Genomic DNA, 25,499 nt, shown 5'->3' with positions numbered 1-25,499 from the left:
GGCACTCAAACATTGATCCCAGTCAGAGTTTAGGTACAATTCAAAATCCACTGCTCTAGTGTGAGATCCTGATCTCAGAGCCTTTAAAGCGAGGTGGGTGCCCTGTACTCAATAATGAGAGAAGCATGACCTGAAGACGGGTAGGTTGCTTTGCTCTTCTGATGAAGCATTTTGATTTAAACCTTAATGTTTAAGACTTCTTTTTGTGCAGTGTGATCCAATAGGATGCAATTAGAAAAATTGAGGCTCAATTTTTCTGGGATCAACACTAAGGTAAAAGAAATGTACACCGCAACCCAGAAACAACAGTATCCTTTTTCTTGCATTTGATCTCTTTACTCCTCTCCTCCCCCTCCTTTAGCAAGAGATTATCTTAATTCAGCAGGGTAGTGAAATATGCAGTGTTGAAGAGTGCTGTAAGAGCTGCTTGAAGGCAAATACTTTTTCTATTGTTAGTTGTTAATTACTTACTGAATTAACTTTTTTTTTTTCCTTTCCTGTAGTCAATGTGATTTAGACAATTTTCAGGCTACCTAATGCTTTCATGAGAACTGATTATACCTTTTTTTAAAGCTACAAAATTAAATGTTCTTAGATAGCTTCTGTAGGATGTCTTAGGAAAAAAAAAAAAAAAACAAAAAAAAAAAACTTGGAGATATGAACCAAGTTCTGTCAAATCAGAGTGTTGAATAAGCATTTCACATGTTTTGCTAACTTAACTAGGAAACGTTTCTCATCAACTGCATTGTATTTCTTTAAAAAGGATTCTGCTTTGAAATAGGAAACTTTGAACCAGACTTGACATGTAATGATTGGTAATTGGAGGAATTGCTACTTCTTGCTGACTGATGTATAGAAGCAGAAAAGCCTGTAATTAGTTCCATGCTCTTACCTACTGTAAGGATCTCTGCTGCTTTGTGTTGGGCTTGCTGTTCTTAAATAGCACTGGAATACTTGTGTTTAAAAATAAGATAAAAAATCCAAGACTCTGGTTAAAAATAACCAGAGAGTTTAAAAGAAACTATAAGGAGTTTTCTGGTGTTTAAAGTAGCCATTTAAAACAATTTATGCAATAGTTTCTCCTAAGCTGCAAAATTTCTTGAGGAAAATGACCTTTGCCTGGAATGAAACAATATGCACACATAGAGAGCTTGTTAAAATATCTGGTTGTGGTATGATGTTGCAGGAATCATTCATTGGTCTTCACTCTTTCCTTCCACAGCCGAAGTGTACATAGGGATTGGGAAGCCTGCTGAGGCCACAGCATGTACCCAGGAAGCAGCTAATCTCTTTCCGATGTCACACTATGTTCTCTACATGAGAGGTCAGGTGGCTGAACTTCGTGGAAATATTGATGAAGCCAAACGCTGGTATGAAGAGGCCTTATCTATTAGTCCTACACATGTGAAAAGCATGCAGAGGCTGGTAAGTCAAAAGTTCATGTTAATAAATTATTTTGTTGCAATTTGTGGTACTGGATTCTGCAATCTTAAAGAACTTGTATGGCTGCTCCATAGCTTATGAGTTTTCGATCTCTTTTGGATCCATTTTCTTATTAGCGAGGTAGATTTGAAAGCAATCTTTTGTGGCTTTTTATTCTCTTCTTTGCCTGTTGGGCATGAAAAGGATCTGGAGGCAATAAGTATTTCAGTCCTAACAGAGACTTCAGGAAAAGAAGTTATTCGCATCTGCCTAATACTCAGAGCCATTGGGAAATGAAGGTGGATCGTGGCAGGAGAAGAGTTAGATACCATAGTCTAGATGAAAGACCAGTCATTCTAATAACTAATTCCTGACTAAAAGTGGAATTCTACACGTTGATTAACTACATGTTAATACCTATTAATTAGTGCTATGTGATTTCTTCGATTTTTGGAAGATAGATAATCAGTTTTGCCCTCAAAGAAATGTGTAGCTCTAATAACAAAGGTGCCTTTCCCAGTAAACAAATGTATACATATATTTTATATATATTGTCCTTACTACACTTGGAAAATCTATCTCTTTCTCAATCTACTATCCTTTTCTTTAGGATAGAGCAAAGTAGAACAGCAGCAATCAGCTTCTTCTGCCCAACCTTTTTGTTTAGTAGGATAAGCTGGTTTCTGCCTAGGTGCTTATGAATTATTCAGAGAAATTTCTTGTGCATCCCTGAGGGGAACATATGAGACAAAAGATCAGACAGGAAGACAGCACGAGAAAAGTTTTTTGTTTCACCTTTTCAGCATTTCAAGATATTTGAGCCTACTGACAAATGCTGAAAGGTTAATTTTTCTGAAGAAAGCTGGCAGTCAACCAGTGCAGTTCAGTGAAAATGAAGGCTTATGTTTTTCTGGATTTCTTTTGCTCCTCCTCCCTTTAATAAATAGTCTGTAAAACACCCAGTGCTCTTCAGATTAACTGAGAAATTAGTTAATATGAGAGTCCTGAGAGATGAAAAATACTATGTTTCCAGTCTGGATTCTGTGTTTATGACCTTTTCAGTTTGAGATGGCTGCATGGAAAATCTATTGGAAGAAATGGCTGGAGGATGGAGGAAATCTATTAATTTCGTTGGATTGGCCAGTCCTTTTTAAGCATTCTCATAATTTAAAACTTTGCTCTTAAGAATCTTTCTCAGTTTCTCTAGAATTTTTTCCGTGTTAAGATATTATTTTAAATATATGCTGAGAGATTTATGCTGCTTAAATACAAACATTGGAGATAAACACTATTAAAAATACTAGTCAGTGTAATTTGATAAAGGGAAAAGTACAGGAATTTGTATTCATCTCATCTTTTGACAATTGCAAAAATATTTTGAGGAGGACATTTACAGCACTTATTTTGCTTGCAAGTATAGATGAGTACCTGTACATCTCAACACTTTGTTTTTGGCTGTATACTTATTTATAATAAAAAGATGTAATCTTAGTGGCAGGCAAGCTATAGCAGCAGTGCTATGGAGCTACCAGACTCTAAAATAACAGCTGAAACTTTAACTTAGAATTCTGAATACAGTTATTATAAGATGACCATCAGTTTAGGAATCATAGTTCTGTGAAAAAAAATGTGCATTTATATGATTAATTAGGTATTTTAAAATTATTTGATAATGGCTTTCTAGTAATGCTTAAAAAGCAAAACAAAATGCTACTGTTTCAGCATGCTGCTTACTTTAGAGTTTAGGTTAATTTAATAAGCTTTCTTGAATTTATTTTGTTGTTTTTTGTTGTTTGTTCTGTCTCTTTTTTTGGCAAATATCAAACATAAGTCACAATAACTTTATTTATAAAATTCAACAAGAAGGAAGTAAGATGTAAGGATGACACAGAAGTTCTACCTTGTAGTATACATATCCTTCCCTATGTCTTCAAGTCAAATACTGGAAATAGCGAAACTTGAAATGAGTTTTTAAGTTTTTTTTCTTTTAATTTCAATTTTAGAATGAGTAACATTTGACACTCAGTTAAAATTTCTTGGTGTTAATGTGGATCTTTGATTTGAGATACTATGTGTAGTTGCACAGAGAAGAACAATAGTAGCTTATTGCTAATAGGTATGACTTCTCCTTTTGTAACTTCATTTTAAAGATGGTACATCACTCTGCTAAGAAGACTGATGATTTAACATCCAAAGATTATTTTAAATTTTGAATCTTTACTATCTTTCAGTACAACTTTTTTTGACTGAAACTCTGTTCAGTACTTATTCCTGAGGATAGTCTACTGAAAAAGCTCCACCATAAAGTGCTAGAAGGATGTTTTAATTGATATAATCTCATTTGTGGAATATAGCAATTTCCCTACAGCATAGTATTCTAATTCTGGCTAGATTAATTCAGACATTGATCCTTCTGCAGGGTGAGAGTTAAGTGCTGGTTTCTCCATCCCTCCCAACATGCCCAAAGAGAACTGAGCAATCTCAGTTGTCACCTGAAAATGTGAATACGCATAGGTTCTCAGAATTGGTCAAAATTTGTCACATAAATAAAGCTGTTTACTAGTTGTTAAGGATAGATTTTTTGTTTAGTTTTATGATTAGCTTGGCTTATTGGCTACTGTCTTTTATGTCCCTTTCAAAAATCGTTATCAGTGCTTTGCGATTTCAGAAGTTTGACTTAATTCAGGGAATTTCAGGAGTTATTAATTTATAGCCTACATAAAATATCTTGAATTGGTAAAAACAGTAAGATTACCTTATAAGAGATACCATTGCCTGTAAAAAATAAAATACTGTCAGTCAATTAGAAACAAGCCTCCAGAAAAAGAGGGAAATTTTACCTGGAGTAGAAATAAGAATTACTGGAATAAGGAAAAACTGGAGAACTGAGCAATGGTGTGAAAATTGGAGCAGTTAAGAGTGGTGTAAAGTGTCTGCTCACCAAGGAAACAGTCATGTTAAATGAGAGGGTTTGGAAGGAGATGTTAACTCCTGCTAATATTTGCTGTGTTAGTGAAATGCCTAAGACAACATGACATGAAATGGTGGGAACATGATTCATGAATAAAGGACAATTTCTTTATCTGTATTCTGTCCCTGTTCACTCAGACTTCTTGGGAAATTGGACTGACTGCGGTTACATTACATAAGGTGTGAGAGATTCTAACAGAAACATGACTGCAGGGGGCAGTGTGTTTGTGTTCATGCTCCTATTTCAGTCCCTTCTAAAGTGTGTTTCTAGTTCAATCAATTGAATAACAGCAACAAGTTCTTTCGAAGTGTTAAAATTCTCTTGAGTTGCTTCTGCATCTGAATTATTCCCCATACAGTTAAAGTTTATATCCATACATTCATTCACTGTATTCTGTTAAGCAGTTTTCATTCTAAGATTTACCTTGTTCTCAGGTCCAATTTCTTTACCATTTGTCATTAATTGCAATTTTCTCCAAGCCTGGGTTTTTACCATCTTGCTGTTGAACTAGATCCAGCTCTTGCAAGATGTCAACACTGAAGCAGTAGCATGTCGATATCAATTAGTGTACTTCACAGAGTGTAGCAGCAATGCATTTGAACAAATGCAGCCTCCTTTCTTGTTTTTAAAGCTTGTATAATGTGCTCTGGGAATACAATGCAAAGTTGTATTCCAAAGGTTTGAAATACTTAGGTTTGTGTTCTGGGTTTCAAATCACTTTTTATCAAACCTGCTGAAATTTAAAATGTTATGCTTCATGATAAAATTGAAAAATGATGTTTCGTACTTCAAATGAATGTCACATGTACTTGGTTGTCACCTGCCCGATTTTGGCCAGAATGGATTTCTTTGAACAACTTTCTCTATTCTCCCTGCTCTTTATCATCACCTCCAGATTTCTGCATTACTGCTGCCTTCCTGCTTTTGTCATTGTTTTCCTCCCTTGTGAAAAAAGAATAAACAGTCTTTTATCTCCTACAGTCAGAGTGCTGTTGTGGAAAGTAGCCCTTACTGATGACGTCTGAAAAGTCCTGAAACAGGCCATCATTCAGTAATGCCTGAAAAGGCAATGAATATTTCAACTCATTGTCCAGGAAACAAATCTACATATTCGCTCTCAGGCTGAAAAATCCTTAGCTAAATGCAGCTTTTACACGAAATAGTTTTTCTGGCATCTGAATATCATTATAATCCTGGAAGATTACAGTATTTTTTTTAATATTAAGTAATTCATTATAATACTTGTCGGTTAATCCTATTAGTAGCTTAGCTATTCTAAGAGCATAAAACTGAAACAGAAAGGGTGAAATTACTTGTCCAAAATTACTCAAGCAGAAATAAGTTTTCAAAAATCATTATCTTAAAGAATTACATTCTCCACTCCACGCTGTTAGATATCTGTTAAAGTTTTCTGTAATGCTACGTAAGTCACATCTCTCAAGGCTTCTTTAGACTAACTACACGTGCTTTACCTCTCAATTACAAATATATTGTTATTAATTTCTACCTACATTTTTTTCCAATCCAAAAAATACTTTGCCAGAAAGAAGCCAATCGGGCGGTATGGATAGTATATGCTTATGAGTCTGTCAAAAACACTGTGTCGACTGAAAGAAAGGAAAAGCTGAGAAGATGGTAGAGACGTGAGTTCAGACCCTACTTGAAGGGATCAGGGGAGCTCAAGAACAGAAAAACTGAACGCTATCACCCAAAGTAACTTTTTTTTCTTTTCCTTCAGTGAGGCAGTATTCTCTAGTATTTATTCTTCGTTTCCTAACAAGGACCTCATTTGGGAAATGTTCACTCAGTCATTTGATTTTCAATGTAAGGCCATTATATTATAAAAATTGTTGGTTTAGGCCACATAGACTTGTCCCAAGGACATTATACTGATCCCTGTGGGTGTTTTGTGTTGTTAACTGATTACTGTAGAGCTAAATGCTAGTGCTAAATCTTAGTGTTCATTTGACTTGCTTTTTAATGGCATCTTTATGCACATAGTGTTTGGAGAATGAAGAAATAATGGCAATCAGTTGTTAGATTTGTTAGTAAAATACTTTGGGTTTGCCCTCCAAAATGTCTGTGCTCATCCTGGGAACTGTTGTCCTGAAAGTGGTGTTTCAAGGCTGATAAAACATAGGTCCTAATTCATAAAAGACAACGGAGCTTTCTTTTCACGTTAGCCAGTGCTAACTCCAGATGGTTTACAGCAGCTGTAGCAGGAGGGGATGTTCCAACAAGAAAATACCTCCACACTTTGATGCTTTTCGCCATCTGAGAGTGAGCTCTGTAAGGGCTCTTCAGCAGGTTTCCACATGAGAAATGTCTGTGCTGTCCTCAGCTGACAGCCATTTAAAGAGGAATACTGCTGGCTTGAATTAGTTGTTTGGTTTAGACGATCTGTGAATACCTGAAGATGCAAAGGTAATGTAATTTTGTACAGCATGCACTGTTGTACTGAAAGAAACTGGAGTAAGATGGGCCATATAGTATTTATGGAAATCTAGTAGGAATTGGTAAGAGTTAATTAACATGTTGTAACTCTTTAAGTGTTTTTTAGACCTATTTCTTAGTTAACTTTCCCGAGATTTTTATTTCAAAGGTGTTTTCTTCCTGAATTGAAAAGTGGTTATCTTTCTCTTTTTAATTTATCTCCCTCTCTCTCCCCCCGTCTTTCCTTATTTTTTCTTACAGTAGAGATTTTTGCCTGGTACACTCAGACGTAGCTTTCTGTTTTTGTCTGTTTTCATGTTATCTCTGTGGTAGATTTTTCCATGTTTTATCAATTCAGGCACCGCTTACCAGAAGCCGTTTTATCATTTCTATTTGTTCCCATTTTTAACAAACGGAAAAATAATTAGTGGTACACCCTGGCAGGAGTAAGGGATGCTTTGGCTAGAGTAGCTCCTCTTTAGTTGGCAGGTCACGAATCATTCCGGTGTTTTTGTTGCATTGTGTGAAACTGATAAAATTCCACCCATCAGATAACTCATCACAATTTGCTGTTGCAGGAGGTCCGTCTACAGTGTGCAGTATCACTCCAGAGTTGCTTCTCTCCACTCTGTAGATTCTGAGCTTTGTTTTCAATTTTCAAAACACAAGCAGGAGGACGTTGTTGATGTCCAGTGTAAGCTACTCTTTCTTCCATGCCTTTTTCTGCATTACTGACGACATAAAAGAGGATGGAGGTGGGGGAAAAGCAATACAGATTTTTACATGTGTAAAAATACTACCAAGCAAGACTAGTGTAATAGGATGAAAATATCAGTAGTCTCTGGTAATTCAGGAGGCCTTATGTCGGTGAGGTGCTAAGAGTTGCTCTTGATATTTAAGTTTTTCCTGGTTAAACAAAGAATAAAAATGGAAACAAGTGAATGTCTGGAAGAATTTTGAAAATGTAGGCTTTACCCTACTATTCTCTACAGTCTGTTACATCCCTTTTCATGGGTACTTGATAGTGCCTTTTTGCATAGACCTCAGAAACACAGTTTTCATATTTTTGTGTATGTAATTACCTTTTGATATGAGAATTGCTTTGCAAAACACTTTCTAAATTAGGTCATTCTACTGAAGAATGTGCCGGGCTAATTACGGTTATTTTGCTTCCCTGGGCATTTTTGTGCTTATTGAGTTTATTAAAATATTACTTTATAGCTGGACCTGAGAACTTGCCCAGCAAGAAGCTGTGTGGCACCTGGTATGCATTGCAGTCTTCCCTGTAGTCTCTAAGGGCTTTTGCTTCTAGGCAACATCTGGCACCTAATAATCAAATTTCATATAATTAATAAATACGTCATATTGCCCCCAAAATAAAGCCTTTAAAGGATATGAGACAGACTGGAGACAGCAGCTCTCCTCAACATTAAAAAGAGAATGAAAAAGATATTTTTTTCCTTTTTCCTGAGAAAGGTGGTTGTGGAATTGTGTAGGTAAGAACTCATCAACTACAGGCAAACATTTGAGACATGAAGTCATTTACCCGTGTTCTTTTCTTTTTTTAATGTGCCATGTAACTTTGCATACTAGTGAAGTATAATTAAATGCTACCTCCAACAGCAACCAGAATGAGACAAAACACTTGATGTATATTTTCAAATACCTGGCACAGTTGGTAATTGCGCATGAGGAACTTGCCGTACTGGGGCCAAGTACCTGGGACCTAGCTCTTTTAGCCAAGTCACTTAAGGGAAAGTATTACTGTGAAGTTGCACAGGAGTTACCCGTGCGTGCATTTGGCTATAAATCTTCTGCAGTTCTCAGGTGCATTTCTAGTGGGCTGATGAAATTACCTTTTGCTTTTTGCTTTACATCTGTCTCAGAGTCTTGAGTTGTTTTGGCATAAGCCATAGTCAAGACAGACTTCTTAAGACCAGAAGTTACCTAATCGATTATAATGAATCCTTTTGTTCTGACTGGGAGCTAAAACTACCTGTTTGTAAAAATGGTGCTTTATCTTATCCTCATCAAGCAGAAACTGGCCTACCTTAGTAAAAAATAAATAAAAAAATACAGATCTGGAAGCAACTGTCCCTCAGCATTTTATTTTATTTTATTTTTTTGCCAGGGTTATGTCAAGCAGCTGCAATGCACAGATAAGTTATCTACTCTGGTAGAGTTTTCTCTGCAAATCCTGTCTGGAACAGTCTTTTTATCTCTTTATCTCTCCAAGTCATCTCATTTTAAATTTTATTTGAAGACCTTTTCCATTTACTGAAGCTCTACTTTCCTGCTAGTCAGTGCCGTATTTAGCAATTCTTCTCCTGCTCATGCGCATACAGTTTAAAGATGAGGTGAACCTTGGACATTTGGAGGGATTCAACCAACTTAGGTATGAAAATCATAATATAACTTCTCCTAGATTAGTTTTCATTAAACATAGACTGCATTTCCTATTAGCTGACTGTTTTAGGTTGAGTTAAATAGTTGGCCTTTAAGTGTAGTGCCAAGCTATTTTTTGTCAGGATTTTTTTTTACTAAAGGTGATCAAACTAATAGGAGAAAACAATTATTTCACTGAGTTTTAACTGCATGGGAAAATATGAAGCATGTTTTGTCTGACTCTGAAAACTCTATTCCTTTCTAAGGTTTGATTGTTATTTTTCCATTATTCTTCATATTAGAGTATATATTTTGGACAAGGAGTAGCAAACAGTATGAAGAAAATTAGGAGCAGCTACTGCTCATCAGAAAGCTGCCATTTCCTGATTTCTCAGTAGGGCATAGGAGACATACTAGTCACCTTGGGTACTGCAGCAGTCTCTTTTCTCACTAAAATAAGGCCAGTGTTTTCTCTGAATAAAAGTGACTGCTGTCTTCTCTTACTAAAGTTAGGAAATAGATGACCGGTCTTTTAAGAAACCAGTGTGCCCAGAGTGGTGGACTGCAGGAGCTCCTCTGCTGAAAGCCTCTGGGCGACCTGCTTCTTTGCTCTATCTTTGTTGCAACCAAATTTCATCAGCACTCTTGATATGTATGTGCTAAGACCATAAATTAAACTAAGATAGGGCTTGAGCCCAAACCTTGAAGCCTACTCATCCATCTCCAGTGGAAAGCTGGTTCTTAACTCATTCTTATATTCTTACGCTGCTCCGTGCCACTTCTAGTTTGGCTCCTTTTCCAGTACCCCACTATATTGAAACTGTCATGGAATCATAGAATATCCTGAGTTGGAAGGATATTGAAAGGTTCCACAAGGATCATTGAGTCCAACTCCTGGCTCCACCCAGAACCACCCAAAAAATCAGACCACGTGTCTGAGAGCATTGTCCAAACATTTCTTGAACTCCAGCAGGCTCGGTGCTGTGACCATTGCCCTGGGGAGCCTCTCCCAGTGTCTGACCACCCCCTCCACAAAGATCCTTTTCCTGACATCCAGCCTGAACTTCCCGTGAATTTACTGAAATCAGACAATTAGTTCTACAACATTTTATTTTATTTTTTTGCCTGCAATTCCTCTAGGTAATCAAATACTCTATCAGCCTAGCTTGGTGTCTCACCAGTAATAAACACATGCTGTGCTTTATTCCACTTCTCCCTATTACTGTACTGACGACCTTTCCTTCTTCAACATTTGTTCTAAGGCCTTGCATATAATTTAAGAAAACTTAAACAATCATTTTCTTTCTGACATACAAATAACATATTACTTTTTGTTAGTAAAAATGGCTCCACTATTAATCTGCTAGCCATTTTTAAAATGTATTTCCTGTATCATTTCTGTACTTTACTAGAATAATCTAGTTCTCACAATTTGGTTATCTGGACTTCTCCCAGTTTTTTTGGTTCTATGCTGGCTTTAAAAAGAGAATTCCTTTCCTTCTATTGCAAAAGTCCGGATGCTTTTTTTAATCTGGTTTTCTACTGAGCATAAAGGATCTTTTCATGCTGTTGCTATGACGTGATGCAACGTTAACATCAACGCTAAAGATGCAAGCTGGTAGCTTGGTAAACTGGCATTGGTGCCGTACGTTTGGTATTGTGAAACAGCGGTCTGAGTTTCAGTTTGTCTTGGCTTAATTGGTTAGCGACTGAAAAGTCAGGTCAACATTGTAGGCATCCATCTGAAGGCGTGTTAATCTGACCATGTTGAACCTGGATGCTGGGTAAACATGTACGAGAGGCTCTGTTGTGCATTTCGTTTGCCTGAGCTAGTTATCTATGTGCAATAGCACAAGGATCAATGCTATCTAAAACCTAGACCCTTTCCAGTTCTCTGCCATCTGCACATAAACATATGCACTGTGCTTTTGATCCAAGTTCACCACACAAAACATAGTGAGAGCAGATTTAGAGCTTTTAATGCCTTTAACATCACTTATGTCATGGTAAGCTGCATGGCTAAACTGATGTGAGTGGGAAAATATATCATGAGTGGGACTTAGTGATGCTAAACTTGAAAAAAAAAAAAGTTGTTTGGAGCTTTCATCACTGCTTTTTCAATCAGCAGTGAAATGTTGATCTGCACCTTTTTTTTTTTTTTTCTGATAGTATAGAATCATGGAATGGTTTGGGTTGGAAGGGACCTTAAAGGCCACCCAGTTCCAACCTCGTTGCCTTGGACAGGGACACCTCCCACCAGAGCAGGCTGCCCAAAGCCCCATCCAGCCTGGCCTTGAACACCTCCAGGGATGGGGCATCCACGGCTTCTCTGGGCAGCCTGTGCCAGTGCCTCACCACCCTCAGAATAAAGAATTTCCTCCTAACATCTAATCTAAACCTGCCCTCTTCTATTTTAAAGCCGTTACTCCTTGTCCTATTACTGAACTCCCTGACAAGGAGCCCTTCTGCAGATTTCCTGTAGGCTCCGTATGGTACTAGAAGGTCACTATATTAATGTGCATGGATGTTATAGAGGGCAAAAAGATAGGAGCTTTTTAGTTAATCAAATATGTACAAAACTAGTCTATAAGTTCCAAGTGCCCCCTTTGCACTTTCCATCAGCTAAACTCTTGTCTCCTACACACTATAAACGTCTACATTGTTGTGTCAATAGCTGATTTAAATCTTCAATGGAATATTTGATATTTGGTCTCATAGTTACATTTTTAGTTTCAGCTCTCTATATTTTTAAGCATGCATATTTAAGCATCTGAGCAAGTTTAGAGAAGTAAAAATGTACCTGGCCACATGGAGCAGCTGCAGATAGTATGGCATCTAAGACACGTGGCGTGGCAGATTGACTATTACTGTAACAGAAGACTAATACTGAAATCACTTTAGATTTAAAAAATTAGTAAAAGTCTAGATATTTTTAAATAGTTACAGTATTTGTTTTCATAACAGCTTTGAGTAGTTAATACCTGGTTTCTGACTATTTTGCTCTGAAGTATGTATAATTTATTCTCAAAAAACAAAGCTCTACTGTTAATCAGTGAAAATTATCTTTTTGGTAGTTATTGCGTTTGCATGTAGTTTAAGTGAAGGGATGTGTGGCAGCTCCTTGATAGCCATTTTAGCTCACGCCAATTCAAATGAGACCTTGTCTCAAATTCACTGCAGAACTTTTAATAGTCTTAAATACTGAATCAGTCAATTTACCTACATCTCCCTTTCCCCCGGCTATCCTCTTTTCTGGAAGATTTTGTCAATGTTATCTTAGATTTGCTCAGTGAATATATTATTTTCCAAATCATTGCAGCTGAGATAGTTGGTGAAGGAAATGGCTGTCTGGATAGCAATCTGTTTCAGAATTATCTGTGGCATCAGTATTTTGATAAATATTTGATCTGGTTTTGAGAGCTCAGTTAAACTTAGCACAGTGTTATAGTGTAGGCAATAAACACAAACTACTTCCGTAGATCTTTGTTTTTTATCTTATATTATTTTTTGGTGGAAAGTTGAAGAAAAGCTAATTTAAAACCAGCAGTAAACGCGAAGTCTGTGGTTCTAGGGATCTGAAGGAAAAAGAAGTGCTGCTTTCATTACAATGGGTTGTTAGTTTTTCCCAGGTGTTCTGCTCAGGTCTGTGCTTTGATGCACTCTCCTGCCTTACAAATTGGACTCCTTCCTGGGTTTGAGCAAAGAAGACCTAAGTCTCTTTTGATGACCTTTGGGGAAACCTGGAGGATATTGTAGCCCCTAACATGAACTGGTGTGCACATCTGTAACTCTTGCTTAGTTGCTCATAAGTGGGATTTGAAGAACTAATATTATAAATCTCCTTTTGGGGCTATGTTATTAGTGTGTTCATGTATTTACCATTATATGCAATATATATAATTTTGAGTAAAACTTCTCGGGACAGCTTTTTCCTACATAGTGGTAATACCCTACCTTAGTTTCGTAAGACATAGCAAACCGTAACTCTGTCCTTCCCCTCTGTGATTAGTGGGAGGTAAACTAGAGAGGGCAGTTTAATACCTTGACAATTCCTAAGCATGTCAAAATGGTTGTAAATATTTATTATTTTCCAGCTGTTGAGGTTGAATGTAGTCTTATACTTGTGTTGTTTTAAAATGCACTTATTGGTGTCTCAGGAAACTCAAAAAGCTCTGTACAAAACAGTATATTACAACTGCGCTCTGCTAACCTGAAATGTAAGTGTGTAGCTTACATGTATCTGACATGTATCTAAGATATAGACACTTGATTCTTTCAATTATTTTTCTAAATACCTTGAATTATTACTGTATAATATAAAGAAAAATCTCAACGGTTTTAAATGCTTCTCTGTTACCCCAGGAACTAAACTTCATAAAAGGCCATTAATGTTTTTTGTGGATATATCTGAAGGTAATGTTTCAGTTCAGGTCTTCTCCAGGTAGTATTTCACTGATCACCTCCTAATCACCGGTGCTGGTGAAAGATCTATTGCAGCTCAGTGCAGCCTCAGCCACTGATACGCTGTTTAAATTGCACACGTTGAACTTGCTATTTAAGACTGATATGCTAAGGAAGTCAGGGTTACCAAATCATTGTTTGTATGTGTGTTTGTCAGCTTTTCCTTCATAACTTCTAAGTTCTTCTGCCAATTTCATCTGGAGAGAAGACTGAATCATCTTTAATAATAATAACAACATTTGGGATACTGCAAGTTTTATGAAAATAGAGGCAAAATGAAAGACTACCAGGACTGCTACATGTTTTCAAGTATTGTATTAGCTATCAGGAAGTATGCATGAGACGTAGCATTTCTAAATTCTCTGCTGTAGGAACATACGACAGTCAGAAAATCAAACAAGGCTTCGTTATAGTCAGTGATCGTGGATCTAGCTGCTAAAAGTTAACTTTTTAAAATGATTCAAGAGAATAACATAATGTATTCTCTTACATTAGGTTGGTTAGCTGTATGACTGCAGCATAACATATTTAGACAAAATAGTGCACTGTGAGTGTTACAAAGTAGTATAATGCAGGACCTTATCAGGAAAGGACTATGGGAAGTGAAAAAAAAAAAAAACGGCAGACTCAGTGTGTGATCTGTAGAATACACAATGTGGAAATAGATTCAGAGCTCTAAATCTACAGAGACAAAAATTGTGTTAGATAGTGCTTTGGGAAAAATATTTGCCTACTGACCAGGGAAATCTGACCTACTAAAAGAGCAGACCACTTTTGCCTTGGTTTCTGAATTAAAATTTCTCTGCTAGAAGGTAGGTTTTGGTACCTTAAAATAAGTTACTGGAAACAAAGATGTGGTTTTAAAAGTATATTTTCTTGCTTGAAAACAAAGCCCTTTGTTTTCTAAATGGGAGTGGACAAGTAATACCTTAAAGCAAGTGTTGTCAAGTGGTTACAAATGTTCAAAAGAAGAGCAAGCAAACCCCTATCAAGACCCATTTCAATTTCCATTTTTTTTCGTGGTCTGTGTTACAGTTCATCCTGACAGCTGACAATAGCTTCTTTGGGATTCTGTCTGGATTTTAATTTATGACCGTTTGAAAAGTCATAGCCACAATGGCATAGGAACAGATGGCATTGTGAGGGTCACAGACCCAAAGATTTACCGGAGGGCTATTAAATGCTATGACACTACTGCAGTCTGTGATGATGCTTTGTCATGTTAATTGAACGCCTAGCCAGAAGTTGGGAGGTTACAGTTGCCAGAAATAACTGATCTTGATGTAGAGTCTAAAACAGTCTGAAATGCTGTCAGATCTATTAAAGTAATTGATGCATCAACCGTAATTTCCTTTAAAATTGTGATATGATAGCGTGAACAGCTGGTGATCCCTGTTGAAAATAAATGATGTAGCTTTAGCCTGGGCATCCAAAGTCATCTCGCTGGCTTCAGAATCAAACCCTAAGCTTCAGAAAATCATAGGAAGTTTTGTTAGTAGGTGCAGTCTTTCTGCAGCGTGCGTTGCATTTGATTTAATACACTTGTATCTGAATATTTTTGCCTAAGGTAGGATCCATGAATGTTTAACCAGTAGCTGGTAGGAAATGTTTGTATCTCCCCACACTCAGCGCTTGCCTTAAGCTCCCGCATTCCCACCTGCTCACCAAACCCACGCTGCTGCTGTAGCTCTTAGCCCCAAAGTGGAAGCTGCCACTCTGAATTTCGGCTCAGCGCTCGGTGAGCATTAACTTCCCAGTTTGCCTGTTCTCATCGAATCATAGCCCTGTGTGGGAGTGCCTTTCTGTCATTCTCGTGTTCTCCCTGCCAACTGTGCTCCAGTGAACTAGAAAAGTGGCTCAAATGGACAAGATTCTGACACTCTTGGAAGCAGGATTCAAATCTATTTCAGCTCCTTGTCAGCTGGCAATAGTAAACCAAAGGAAAGGACTGAGGGAGAAACAGCATTTAGTTTTACACCAGTTTCTCTGCAGATTTCAACCTTGTGCACTGACTATACAGTCCAGAAAATGGATTTCGAGCTGTGAGCTAACTGCAGCATGTGATTTGAAGTGCTGTGTCCATCCGTGCAGCAATGGAAAACCATTTATAAAAAGTCCAGAGCCACGTTAAACTCATTTTCCCTTTAACAGGAATGTGATATTTGTCAAAGGTAAAATTAGTAGTGGAAATGTGTGGACAGTATGTATGGGAAAGGTTGGAAGCACTTGCTTGTGGGGGAGAATTTTGGAAGAACCTGTAGAGGCAGTGACATCGCTAGTCCAGTAAGAGCTAATGAAGCCTAAACTAACAAAAGATGGTAGGATAGTCGATGTACTTACTACCTGTACTTGGGAAGAGCAGTTACAGGGCCTCAGTTTGATCACAGGTGAGACTTGGAGACCTTCAGGCCTTAAATCACAGAAACATCGCTCACAAATACAGACACAACAGCAAGACCGAGCGTGGGAGTGCCTGTGGAGCTGGGGGTACTAGCTGATCTGAGTACATCTCCACCACTCAGGAGCTGACCACAGGACATCGCATTGTCAAGAGTCTGCTCTCCCCACGAGGTCTGTAAGCCTACCCTTCCATTATGGATGGTGGTGTTCATAGAACAGAACACGTTCATGCTCCACTGGTTCCCTCATGTCCCTGAAACATGCAGTAAATATGAAAAATGCCCAGTAAAATCTGAGACTGACCAACAGGGCAAGTGTACCATCGGTGTGAGCTAAAGCATGAGATTTTCACTTGGGTTTCCTCCCCAGCTGGCCATGGGCTTGTTTTGTAATCCCAAGTATAACGTGGCTGGATGACAAAATGGGTCTGTTGCTTTGCATCAGGCTTGTTTCTAGACACAGTGAGCGTGTAGGTGACTGAACTGCAGCAGTGGAAAGTCTCTGAAGCATTTCCTGAGAGGAGCAGGAAACAACATGCGCCATGTAAACATGAGAAGAATAGGCATCATCCAAATAAGGCTAGGTGACATTGGCACAAACAAGAACAAACTGGCTAGGGAGAAGTTTGGAAAGAGGATTTGAAGAAGATTCCTAGCAATTAGTCTAACCGCTGGAACTTGCTAGGTTTTCAGAAGAAACTCCGTGCTGAGGTTATCTGTGGCAACAGCAGGGCAAAATGAATGACCTAGAAAGGCCCTTCAGATCTGGTATTAAATTGAAAATATTTTGTTAGCAAGTTCTAAGTAAAAAAATGAACAATGATCCTCAAAAAGATAATTGTGAGAAAACCCGATAGGTTTATATGGACTTGAAAGATTAAAGGTAGGTCATATTAAGCTCTTTATCTCTTTGCTTTCAGATCAGTATTAGAAAAATCTGATTTGTTGAAATATGTTAACATTATTTTTAACTCTTTTTTGGTTTGTTTACTTTTACTGTTTTTTCCCCCAAATAGTGCTCTGTGGATGTTTTTTTAGAGGGAAACCCCAAAGGCTCTTTCCTAGTTTTCAGAATATGTTGTCTTTCAGTATACTCAACTTTTTGAGGTTTTGTGAAAGGCCAGTATACAAAGAAGTGTTTTATTTTGTTTTTCTTAGTGTCAAAGGCCTTTTGTTAGCCTGTGATTACAGTTTGGCTCTTCTGATCCCTGCTCGATGGTGCACAGATGGGAGGGTGTATGGCTTCGTCCATACTGAAAAAATCCTTCCCTTAAAGACATATTTGCTGGTAGTTGTCCTGCCAGGCTGACGGTGTTGTGGTGTACCTGCAACTTCTGTGTTTTGTTTAAGATCTGGGCCTGAGAAAGGAGGTGCGTGCCCTCTCGTGCCAGGAGCTTTTTGTGAAGCACCATGTGGATGCCCCTTCCCGTGGCAGTGCCCTGGACCTGAGGAGCAGATGGCAGCTCACGTCTGCTTTGGGGAGGGGGAAATGGTGTGTTCCCTGGGGGTAATGCTGTAGCCCTCACAATCTCTCCTACAAGACCAAAGTAGAAAATGGTTCCCAGTGACTGTCAGCTTTGTGAAGAGCTCTGCTTTATTATAATTAACCTCTTGTTCCTAGCGATGACTGTAATGTCACTCTAGTATGTGCTGCTGTGGTGTCGTAGTACTTTTGAAACAGTGACGTTAGCCATAGACTTCGTTATAACATTTGCATACAGCATTCTGTACGTGCATAACACTCTTTGGCTAAGGGCAAAAGGAAAAAATAAATAATGTGTTTTAATCTTTGCATTTCTATTTTATTTTACTAATAAAAGGGCTGGTCATCTTTTACACCGCAGTTCTGACTCTGAATATTTAATACAGTATTTGTCAGAATATTTGAGAGAAATACACATGCATAAATGCTAAAAATAAAAAAATAGATACTTCAGAAGAGTATCATTACTTCTGATGCCCTTTCCATAGTCTCAAAAGTTCAGACAAGTGCTGGTGTCTGTAGTGTTGAGTGCGTACAACAAGAATGGGCTACAAGTACTAGCCTTGAAAACAGTGACAATTTAGCTAATCATCTCCAAAGTACTTGATAGTATTCGGACAGTTGTATTGGTTATAATTTTTAACCACAGAACCTAGTACTGGATTTGCAACTGTTTGACTTTTTGATACACAAGGTATTCCCCTGAATTTAGATTTCTTTTTTTTTTAATTAGAACATTTGTACAATTTTTCTAATTACTGTTTCCAGAAGCCACATACCACCTGTATGTTTACTGTGGTTTTATAGAGAACCTTTCATTAATGAAGAACAGCAATACAGCTTCTAAAATGTCATTGCTTGATATTTCTTATTTCTTCTTTAATGAGATCAATGGTTGACCGATGGGAAGAAATTCATGTCCTTCTGTCCATTACTGATAATTTTACATGGAGCACAAGCTTTCAAACCCAGGAACGTCAGAAGTAGAAAAATAAAGTCTAGTCTTCAGGCAGTGGAATAAGGACACTGAAGTCACAGTATCCTCAGTTCTTGCTAAATATCAAGCTTTTGCTCAAACCCTTGACTATTGACTCAGTGAGCTGACTCGGAGGCTCCTAATTTCAAGCACCTTTGTCTAAAGTTTTCTTCTAGCCTGTTCTGCACGTGTCATTTTTAGAAGATTTGTTTGTTTGTTTTTTCTCTTTTGGCAATTGAAAACATTTCTGTTAGTCCTGTGGCTTGAGTAACAGAACTTTCAGCATTTCTCACCCTTTGACTCAAAACTTGGAAAACAAAGTTATCAGTAACAAGTAGCACCTAGGACTCTTTGTAGGTAGCACGGTGATGCCGTAAGTAAACCTAGCCTTGCTTTTGAAACCAGGCAATGTCAAGGTAGAACCACAGAGCCTACTGATAAAATGTTAGGATTTCAGTAGGGAACGTACTGTAATGAGGCCATGCAGTTGTATCTATACAATGTCTAAAGAGGGGAAAAAGGGCGAGCATATAAATGACATCCAAGAACATATAGAGCTAGAGAAATCACCGTGGATGGGTCTGTTTCATAAACAGCCCGTCTGTAGTTGTGGTTTATGTGGGTCGGGCTGTCAGCAGCGGATTGCTCCTCCTGGCCAGCCCGGTGCAAATGCTCTCTGCCGTGCTGCTTCCTGGCACTGGCACAGGTTGCCCAGGGAGGCTGTGGATGCCCCATCCTTGGATGCTTTCAAGCCAGGCTGGATACAGCTCTGGGCAGCCTGCTCTAGTGGTTGGCAACCCTGCCCAGAGCAGGGGTATTGAAACTAGATGATCTTTAAGGTCCTTTTCAACCCAGGCCATTCTATGATTCATTCTGTGATTCCACTCGCTGTCGGTGACATCCTGAGGGTCCTATGCAGGTTACTGTTACCCTTAACATGGGTGGGGTTCAGAGCTGTAGAGGCTGTTTTCATCGCAGGTGTGTATACCCGAAGGGTACCATGTACCTGGGAAATCCTCTTTTCTCAGGTGTGAGGAAGGTGAGGAGACGCTGGGTGGCTTTGGGTGCTGGGAGGAAGAAGTGGGGATGTGCAGCACCTCCAGGCCTCGGGATGGAGGGAGCTGGGGAGACGACAACATGCGTGAGCTTAATGCTGCCTCCTGATATCACAGCTGGCAGGAAACATAAACCACTGGCACCAGAAGGCAAGTACTGCAGATTCAGAACAGGCCATAGTCTGCGGACCAAGGCTGGACTCAGCTATCCCCTGGTGAGCAGTGGTGGTACAGTACTGGCCTGAGCCACAGTGACCTGGCGGCTGAAGGGAGAGCCGTTGCATTTTCGCTGTGTGTGTAGATGCAGCATATGAGGTAAGGAATTTTCAGATGGAGATAGAATCATAGAGTCATTCATGTTGGAAAAGGCCTCTAAGATCATCTGGACCAACCTTTGACCTAGTACTGAATCCACCACTAAACCACGCTACCAAGTTCTCCACCCACACATTTCTTGAAGACCTCCAGGGACGGTGACTCAACCACTGCCCTGGGCAGCCTGTTCCAGTGCCGCACCACCCTCTCAGTAAAGAAACTTCTCCTAATATCCAACCTAAAATAAACCAAGGTAAAGCATTAGCAAAGTTCTGAAGCTACTAGCTTTTTCAGTCTCTCAGTTGTGTGTCTTACTTGCTTCCAGTGCACTTGCCATTGTCAAATTAGTGCTTACGATACACTGTGGTAGGGATGCTGTATCTTAATAAGCTGATAAGATGTTCAAATAAGTCGTAAATCAAAACTACAGTAGACCATTGCAAGATTATGTTGTTTTAACAGGAAAAAATGTCCCCTGAGAGCTTCCATCTAAGTATAAGACTGTGATCACCAAGTTAAAACCCCAAAAAAAACCCTTTCCATTTTGGAACTCCGTGTTACCGGCTGTGAACAGTAACGAACGAAAAGGCAAACATGCTCCTGCTAGAAGGGGTCAGGCGTTTTCAGGGGGGTTATAAATACACATATGCACCACCAACCACGCATGTTCATTATTTCACGCTGGCAATGTAAAGTTCAATGAGTAACAAAGCCAAAGTTGTTGTTTTAAAAATCTGTTGCCAAGCAGTTGGTTTTCTCCTAGCAACAAGTGTTCTGCGGCAGGGGAAGCAACTGGATACCGCCGGGGGTACGCTGGGGCTGGGCGAAGGGGAGAGAGCAGCAGCCTGGGGCTGGGAGCTTCCTTCAGCAGTGCCACGAAACGCCCAGCTGCGTTTCTCCCAGCGCTGGTGACTGAGCAAGGCAAGTGAGGGCGGCAGGAAGGGACATGTAAGCAACTTGTTCCTCGGTTGCTTTGGTTTAGCGAGGGAGCAGCTGTATTACTATTAGCTGCCTGTCCTCATAGGAAAAATTAATAAATACATACAGGGTTGCAAGAAAGTTCTATTTTGTGTATATTTGAAAAAAAAAAAAAAAAAAGCTTAATTCTTCAAAATAATTTTATTTCTTATCTCATTTCAGTGAGTTTTGTATTTTGCATTTTGGAAACAAAGACTTGTACATTGCATTTTCTTTTTCAATCCAAAAGAATTATGTATTTAATTTAGAGAAAATGATCTTTACTTGTAAGCATTAGTGGTCAACCATGTCATTTTTAAGGCTTATAATATGGACACCCTTCAAAATCCCTGCATGAGAACACATCCATATCTGTCACAGCAGACACAGAGCTAGATTTATTTCCGATGGAACGGCTCATTTCAAACTGAGGCACAGTGTCAGAGTTTTTTCTGTGCTTGCAGAAAACAGCTGCTCACGACGACCAAACAGGTAACACGTATACTCCTTCCAAAGAAGGAATTGATATTTGATTTCTTGTGTGAAGTCATATTTCCATTAGATGGACGTGTTTCAGTACGAATTCATCAGCTAAGAGGGAATAGGAGAGTGTAGTGTACAGATAATGTGCTATTTCACTCTACATGAGTGTAAAGCACATGGAATCAAAAAGATGCATGGAATCAAAAATGCAGCATTTATATTGATCGTAGAATACATTTACATGCGTATTTTTATCACAGAAGAAGGGAAATATCACCTACAGAATTTTACTTATTTGTGCACATATGAAAAACTCTTGGTTTTCTCTCTCCAACACTTCTGTTTCATTATTATAGCATAACACTGTCAAGTCTCTGGTAAGCTTTAAATTTGATAGATTTGTTTGAAAATAGCAGCCACCTTAACACATGCAAAATAGGCTGAAAAAGCAGCGTGTAACAAGGGGCAGTTCTGTGATGCTAAAATTACAGTGCATATGGATTTGGTGTGCATGCATTGCATATTAAGCTTTCCAACTGATTATAGTCATAATTCTTCATTTTCAAGTTTTTAAATAAGATTGCGTGTTTTTATCATGCCTTTTTGCATACCACTGTTGAAAGTTGATTCTCTCTTAGACTGGGACTTGTTATGAAAAACAGTGAACAGGGAAACTTACTAGGGATATGGTAAATTCTCTGTCTTTTGTAGATTATTTTTTTTTAATTATCATTTCCAACATCTGTATAGCTCTGTATCTGATGATACATTTGCAGCTTTTAGCTTGTTGGACTTCTACAGGTCATCAGTGAATTGGGCAAGTGGCGTATCACTGTTCTGCTGCTCACTCAGCCCTTCTTACTAAAAGTGAAATCAGTCCACTTTGGTTTTCATATTCTTATAAGGTTTTGTTATAACTGTTGTTTTTGACAAGGGAAACTTTTAGCTCTGAGAGGTATTTTTAGCTAAACAAGGTCCAAATGTAGAAGCTCTTCAGAGAAGTCTTGTAATAGATGTACCTAGAAAAAAATACAGTATGAAAATCTTATCTGGTAGAACTCAAATCTCTGTATCTGAAGTCTTTTGCAGCCCAACAGGCTGCAGATCTTAAACATGGTGATTGTTTCTGATGCTTTTTTGCATGTTAGGCTGGCTACATTTCTTCTCCTGGTACTCTATTTCTTCCACTTATCAGTTATTTCTCTGCAGTTATGAGAGAGTTCAGTGCTGAGAGTTCAGCATCCTCTCTCAAGAAGGCAAATGGGCATATGGTCAAAGTTCCTGTTGTAATTTTTCTGCTTTGAAATACATTTCACGACTTCCGAGAACATCTCCCACCTATAGTCTATGTTTTTCTCAAAGAAAATGAAGTTGTTCCTCTTGATCTCAAATGAGATCTCAAACAAAGAAACCTCAAGTGGTGCTTCTGTTGGGATTGCCAACTGTTTATTCTCCAGGGGTACTGGAGAAGTAGTAAGACGATTAAACCTTAAGAAAACCTCCAGTTCTCTTGAGCAGATTTTTTAGTCACATAGAGGAAACCACAGTGATCTTTATATTGTTACCTTTTTTTTCTTTAACTTCTTTTGTGTGTCGTTATTTCAGATTGTATGTTTGGCACTTTATGATAAACCTCTGGCTTGCTGAGGCATACGATGGGTGACAATTATAGCTTTTATTTTTATAAAGTTAGTTCCATGGGAAAAAAATGAATATCACAGATTTTCATTTGCCTAAAAGCAAATTAAAAAGAAGTGACTTTATTAGACTCATCTAACTGGCTAGTTCTAATCATGTTTTCAAAATCAGAAATTAGTTATTTTAGTGGTTTTTCCATTTCTGCTCTGTTTATTTTTCTAGATGCGTGTTTTCCGTCGACTGTTTGGTTAATCATTATGACAGGTTCATTTGCAAAGAGAGAAAGCCCATTTGCAGCAAGGAAGGTTCCCTTGCAGTGACTACACTACATGTTTATTTAAGCTTATTATTGGTTTGTACAATTGTATCGTATCATGTTGTTCAGATTCTGAGTGGTATTTTATTAATTAATAATGGCGCACTTGCTAACTGGAGATTTTACTTGGAGACTGTGTCAAGCTGCATTTGGAAATTAGAATTCATTTGAATGTTTTTCTTTTTAAAAACATTTAGTTGATGAAAATAACTTTACTACTTAGAAAATGCAAGGGGAAAAAGAACTATATAAAAATATAATATTTGCATGTCTGGTTTATTAAAGCATGTATTTAATTTAGTTACTGGTTTTATTCTGCTATCAGCATAGCCCAAATTTTAAAGGTATCTTGCTTATCTAGGATCCAGACTGATACATACTGGCATACTGAAAGTTAACTAGATGGACTAAAGCTTTAGGTTCTGTTGAGGTGAATGCTAATTAAATAACTTGTCCTACGTGCATTTAAAAATTCCATTGTGCATCTTTCTGCGTCCAAAAGGCAGTGAATGATTAAAAAAAAAAAAAAAAAAAAAAGCAGGACTTATGGATTTGACAACTAGAATCCATTAATTTTGTCATCTTAGTTTTCTTTCAGAAATAAGCTGGATGTTTGCCATAATTTTGCTTTTAATCTTTGTTTTCATTAATTGGACATTTCTCTGCACCTGCTTCTTCAGTGTAACCCAAGGAATTAAGAGGAAGTTCTTCCTATGACAGAAGCATCAAGTAATAACGTTACACAAGCGTGACAATATTATCACTCACTTTCTGCTAATGATTATAAGGAACTTGGGTATGCAGTTGATGGAGAACCTGGTACTGGAACGGGAGTCGTGGAGGCTCCCTGGCTTATCTGCATAGCCATCAGAGCGTGCAAGCCCTTCCTGTAGGACCCAGTCTGTGCCCTGCTGCTGCGAACAGAAGGCTGTTCCAAAAACTCCCTGCCCCAATTGCCAGGAATGCTTTTACCTTTTTTTGGTAAACTTACTCACAGCCAATTTATATACACTTATTCTTGTGCCAACATTATTCTCTAACTAAAATAGTTTTTCTCTACTGTTCTCTATACTGTTTTTACAGCAAGTAACTTCATCTCCTCTCAGTTTTTGATTTGCTAGGTTAAACAAACCAACTCTGTTAGCCTTTTCTTGTAAATTAAGATTTTGATCGATCATCCTGGTAGGCATTTTCTGTGCCTGTTGCAGTTTGAATGATCTTTGTTGAACAGGGACCCCAAAAAGTGCCAGAGGAGGTCTTGCTGTCACTGTACAGCCTTCTGCCTAATGGAAACCTCTCCTGATGTCACTTGTGTTTTCCTGTTTTGCACTGGCAACTTTTCACACTGTCATCCTGGGGCTGCCTGATATATCCAAGTCCTTTTCCCAAGCTACTTGCAGCTGACAGGCTTCTACCATGCTGCAGACCTGCTTTGTTGTTGCTGCTGTGTTATTTTCCACTTGCCGTTACTGACTTCTGCTGTGCTTCTGTTACTCTGGTTCTCGCGATCAGCCTGTTGTTTCCATATTGTATCCTCTTAACTTTGTTTTCTAATTGTGTCATCGCTCTTGTAATTCTTGTGATGTCATTTGTTAAAACATTAAACAAGGTTAGTGCCAAGACAGTATCCAAAGCACAGAAGATACAATCCCTGTTCCATAACATATGCGAGACAAGTATAAATGAAGATTATTCAACCCAGTGCTTTGGATGGAATGTGAAGATATTTCTGTGTATTCAGACTCAATAGCTGTTTTTATTGACTGTATTCGTGCAGGTGCCTAGGAGATATTGGATAACAACAAATGACTTATGTTTTGACAACAGTGCTAAGGGCCCTCAGTCAGGGGTTGGGCCCGATTTGGCTGAGCATTATGAAAATAATCCTTGGACAGATGTTTTTGAGAAATGAATGAAGAATAGCAGGTTTTTATGTGGGGCAATGTGCAGTGAGGTATAAGGGTGCTGATAGAGGGAGCAAGCACGTTTGAAATTGTTGAATAAATAGAAGGAGACTTTGAGACTCCCAACTGAAGGAAGAAGAAATGTGCAAGACCTGGAAAATAACCTGTGGCAGAGAAGAGAATTGGAACCACTTTTTTTCCCTTTTTATTAATTCCTGGAGGGTTTTGTTCTGTTTTGATGTGAAGCTTGTGCAAAACCTTGTTTTCTAGTGACTAAAGTACCTCCTGTCACGGGCAGCAC

At 38.4% G+C, this 25,499-nt stretch overlaps 1 protein-coding gene and 1 long non-coding RNA gene across 5 annotated transcripts in view; one reads left to right on the top strand and one right to left on the bottom strand.

Annotated features, from left to right (window-relative positions):
- LOC308196769 overlaps positions 1-25,499 on the bottom strand; it is a 79,771-nt gene that overhangs the window by 5,171 nt on the left and 49,101 nt on the right. The window lies entirely within an intron of this gene.
- TTC7B (tetratricopeptide repeat domain 7B) overlaps positions 1-25,499 on the top strand; it is a 137,882-nt gene that overhangs the window by 107,639 nt on the left and 4,744 nt on the right. For all 4 annotated transcript variants that reach the window (XM_080596262.1, XM_080596259.1, XM_080596260.1 and 1 more), the window contains one exon: positions 1,223-1,425. In XM_080596262.1, coding sequence (XP_080452388.1) covers positions 1,223-1,425 — 203 coding nt within the window. The remainder of the gene's footprint in view (positions 1-1,222; positions 1,426-25,499) is intronic.

Source organism: Anser brachyrhynchus, assembly GCF_964034855.1.
Source record: "Anser brachyrhynchus genome assembly, chromosome: 5".
Classification (NCBI taxonomy): Eukaryota; Metazoa; Chordata; class Aves; order Anseriformes; family Anatidae; genus Anser; species Anser brachyrhynchus.
The sequence above is the reverse complement of the archived record's forward strand: the minus strand, read 5'-3'. Positions and strand labels throughout refer to the sequence as shown.